At 34.6% G+C, this 3,798-nt stretch overlaps 1 protein-coding gene across 1 annotated transcript in view; it reads right to left on the bottom strand.

Moving 5' to 3' along the window:
* LOC106470150 (DNA-binding protein RFX2-like) overlaps positions 1–3,798 on the bottom strand; it is a 61,878-nt gene that overhangs the window by 36,334 nt on the left and 21,746 nt on the right. The window contains exons 2-4 of the mRNA XM_022398729.1: positions 1,701–1,944; positions 1,052–1,154; positions 489–597 (exon numbers count right to left, since the gene is read on the bottom strand). Of these exons, the coding sequence (XP_022254437.1) occupies positions 489–597; positions 1,052–1,154; positions 1,701–1,944 (456 nt within the window). The remainder of the gene's footprint in view (positions 1–488; positions 598–1,051; positions 1,155–1,700; positions 1,945–3,798) is intronic.

Raw genomic sequence — 3,798 nt, 5'->3', positions numbered from 1 at the left:
TATTTGTTGTTACCTTATTAACATTTTTACGCTTATACTGTGAAGTAAAAACGGCTGCTGCTATGATTTTGTCTGGTTTATGAGCTCGTTGCTGTCCTAATTTAGGATCTTCTTTTTGATAAATTCTTGAAAATGTTAAAAAAGAGAGGTAAGAGAGAAAGGGGGCACGATAAGGATGTTTGCCCAGGGGCCCGTGCTGGCTCTCGACATTCCTGTATCCAAGATAATGGATTGGACATTTTAAGATTGTTTGTACAACCTCTTGCTTTGCCTATAAACAGTTTCTCCAGCTGTGGAAAGTAATTGACTTCACATAGCATCACAGACAGAGGTAATTACTGATGGCAAGGCCATTAATTGTGTTGTAATTGAGAGATATAACTACACATAAAGACACATCAAAGTGCTCATGGAGCCTCAGGAAGTATGACTGGTTTAATTATGGTATATATATATATTGATTTTTTGTTGTTGTTTATTATTAGTACCTGAGAATAAGTGACAGCAGTTCCAGTACTATAATAGGCTGCTGCTGCTGCTGTAGATGGGCTATACATGGTTGCTGAATCTGTGACACTGTACACTGGATATCCTGTTCTAAAAAAGAAAATAAAAAAATGACAACAATGATTTATTGTAATTAGGAATAGCATAACATTTCTAGTGGTAGGATGGATCAAACACTGAAAGTTTTTGAAGTCATCATATTATCAAACTGTAACACAATATTACTAAATATTGTGCACAGTCAGAAAACAATACATTGAAAAAGCATAATCTCTTCAAAGATAATTAAAAATTGCATAATACAACTACAAATACACAGATATACTTTTTTATTTACTAGAAATAAAGGAATTAACAAAAGGTATACTACAGCAAAATTTGGAGTATTTTATAGGCCTCATAGAAGAATCAAGCTCCTTATCAAAAACCACTAAACTAATTTTCTTAATTACTTACTGCAATATAACAATAGTTGCTGCATATTAATTTTTATGTGCTTGTAAAATATAACTTTAACAGCAGCTGATATGTGAGAAGTACATACATTGAAGTATTTGTTCCTCCAAACATTCCAGGATCACCTCCACCATCTAAATACTGTACATATGTGGGTTGTGCAGCCTGAAGAGCCACGGTACCTTGTCCATCTGATTGAGGAACTTAATGACAACCATATTATACAGGATATGAAGTTCTTAAACAAGTCAATTATAATTATTTAATAACTTCTAACAGAAAAGTTGATAAAAATCTTTAGTATAAATTACAATTAATAATAATTAGTCTTAATAAGAGTAACAGGCAAATTACAAAAAGCCTCTATGCCATGGTCACTCTGCCTCAGGTCATCAGTTGAGTACCTTCCTGATTAGAGGGGTATTTGGTCTTTATCCAAAGAAAACCTGACAAGGTTGGGTCTGCTTAGTGAATTACTAAACATTGAAGTGAAATTGTCCAACCACATAGCAAACAAAAGTGATAGAAGTTACAAAACTGCAGATACAATGTATATAATAAATGTTTGATTTACAGAAATATTTAGTGAATAAAAAACAAATGGCTTAATCCTGTTACAATTTTTTTCATTAAGTTTAAAAAGACACACAAAAAAAGGAAACTTTCAATTATGCTTACATAATACAAAATTTTTCAAATACTACAATATACCTTACATTAGAAAATATTTGACTTACCAGCTACAGCTATAAACTGAGGAGTTCCACCTGTAGAACTCACTTGTACAACAACATTTTGCTGCTGAGTCTGAAGTTGTTGGTTACAAGACTGAGAATGGGTAGGAGCTACCACAGCAACGGAAGCAGGAACGGCCACTGTTACAGTAGCTCTGGAACCTTGTGATGATTGCTGCTGTTGACCTTGAGCAATTGATACTACTTTCTGAGTTCCAGGGTGAATGGATGCCTGAGTTCTAGACACCTGAGAATAAGTTACATGTTCCATAAAAGTACAAGTAAACTTTTCATCCTTCAATTTGTTAAATATCTGCAGCATCCTGTTTAGAATGTTGGTATCTAACTGACACATTTTTTTAATATGATACTTACTTAACAATATGAAACTTCAGATAAATTCATACTGAACCCTCATTTTTACCCAGTTAAAATTATTGTTTCAGTTATTTTTGCTAAGATATAAAGTTATAATAAAGCAAAATTATGCAACAATCCAAATAATGAGGCATTAAAAATGCCTAATAAAATTTTATTTCACTCATATATACAGATTCTTTTAAACTCATACTAAGGATTAAAGTCATGAAACCTCAAAGATGTAACACACATACGTCAATGACACTTTTATATTACAATAAAAAAACTTTACACCTGAAGTGAAATCCCGGTGTGCCTGTAGTTTCATAGACTTTTCTTGTAATTTAATACAGAGAGTTATGTTGTTTTTTTTTGTTGTTGTTATCTTACAAAGCTTGTTCAATATTTCATAAAAAATATCTGATGTAATTTTTTACAAAGGGGCAAGTCTAATTTTGGTTTCAAACCTGAGGCTTGTGCTCTAAACCTCTTGGAATAGCATTAATAATAATAAAAGCCATATAATATGGTTCTAGCTATCTTTCAATATTATTACGTCTGTGTTTGTTTGTGAATTTTTCGTAGAAATTCTTCCCAAGAAACTTCAGTGATACAAGCCCTTTCTTAAATAAAACTAGTTTATTCTTTCTCAATTCAACTTTGTAATACACTTAACTTCCACAGTCACTTTAACTTAAACACACGCTATAATTCACAACGAACGATTCATGCATTTTACTTACTACCATGCTTGATTCAATTGCCCATCTCTATCTCTGCCTGTCTGCAACTATCTATCTATCTATGCTGTCACTTCTCGCCGGTCTTATATATACCAAATAGAGGGCATCTGGTAAACACTCGAGCCTTCAGGAACATTCTAGATACTCATTACGTCTTACCAGCATCACGTGAATTTCGCTGTCGTAACACTGCCCCTTCCTTAGTATTGTTCCGGACGAACAATAGCCACTTACATTAAACCAATAGATAATCAACAATAACTTAATTAAATGGAAAGAATTTACAAACACAAAATTAAAATTCAACAAAGTCTCTTAATTTTACAGGACGTATCTTTTCCATACTGGTCTCCATCTCGTTGGCTTCTGCTTCACGTGGGGTTCATCTGCTCCATCAGGAAATGTCCTATTATTGGTAACAGTCACATCAGTAGTAGTAACTTCATCAAGGGCTTCACTGTTTCCCTTCTCAAAACCAGGTAGAGTTTCTTCTTCGACAGTGGCTTTTTCAGGTGACATGTCTTCAGCGGCGTCTTTTCTTCAATTGTTCACTTCGTCCCAACTAAAATGTCCTGGACCGTGATAATGCCAAAGCCTGTTGGCATGCACCACCTTTGGTTTACCTCACTGACCACATTTAATTCAGAAAGTCACGTCTGAGAGACGATCCACTATGTCATATGGGCCTTCCCATGGAGAAGACAACTTAGGAGACTTCCCTTTGGTCTATATGGGATTATACAACCACACCAAGTCTCATGGTACAAAGCTGACTTCAGTAGACTTCTTATCATAACATAGCTTCATGGAATCAGCAGACATTTTCAAGTTTGAACTCACTTGATGGTGAATATCATCCATCCTTTCCGATAACACTTTCACAAACTCTGACACATTTTCAGGCAACTCTTCATAAGGTGGGCGTCCTGTTAACAGATCCACTGGCAACCGACCAAACATTAACTTTGCTGGAGTGTATCCAGTGGCTACATGCTCTG

The sequence above is a fragment of the Limulus polyphemus genome, unplaced genomic scaffold (assembly GCF_000517525.1).
Source record: "Limulus polyphemus unplaced genomic scaffold, Limulus_polyphemus-2.1.2 Scaffold3846, whole genome shotgun sequence".
NCBI classification, from domain to species: Eukaryota; Metazoa; Arthropoda; class Merostomata; order Xiphosura; family Limulidae; genus Limulus; species Limulus polyphemus.
The sequence above is the reverse complement of the archived record's forward strand: the minus strand, read 5'-3'. Positions and strand labels throughout refer to the sequence as shown.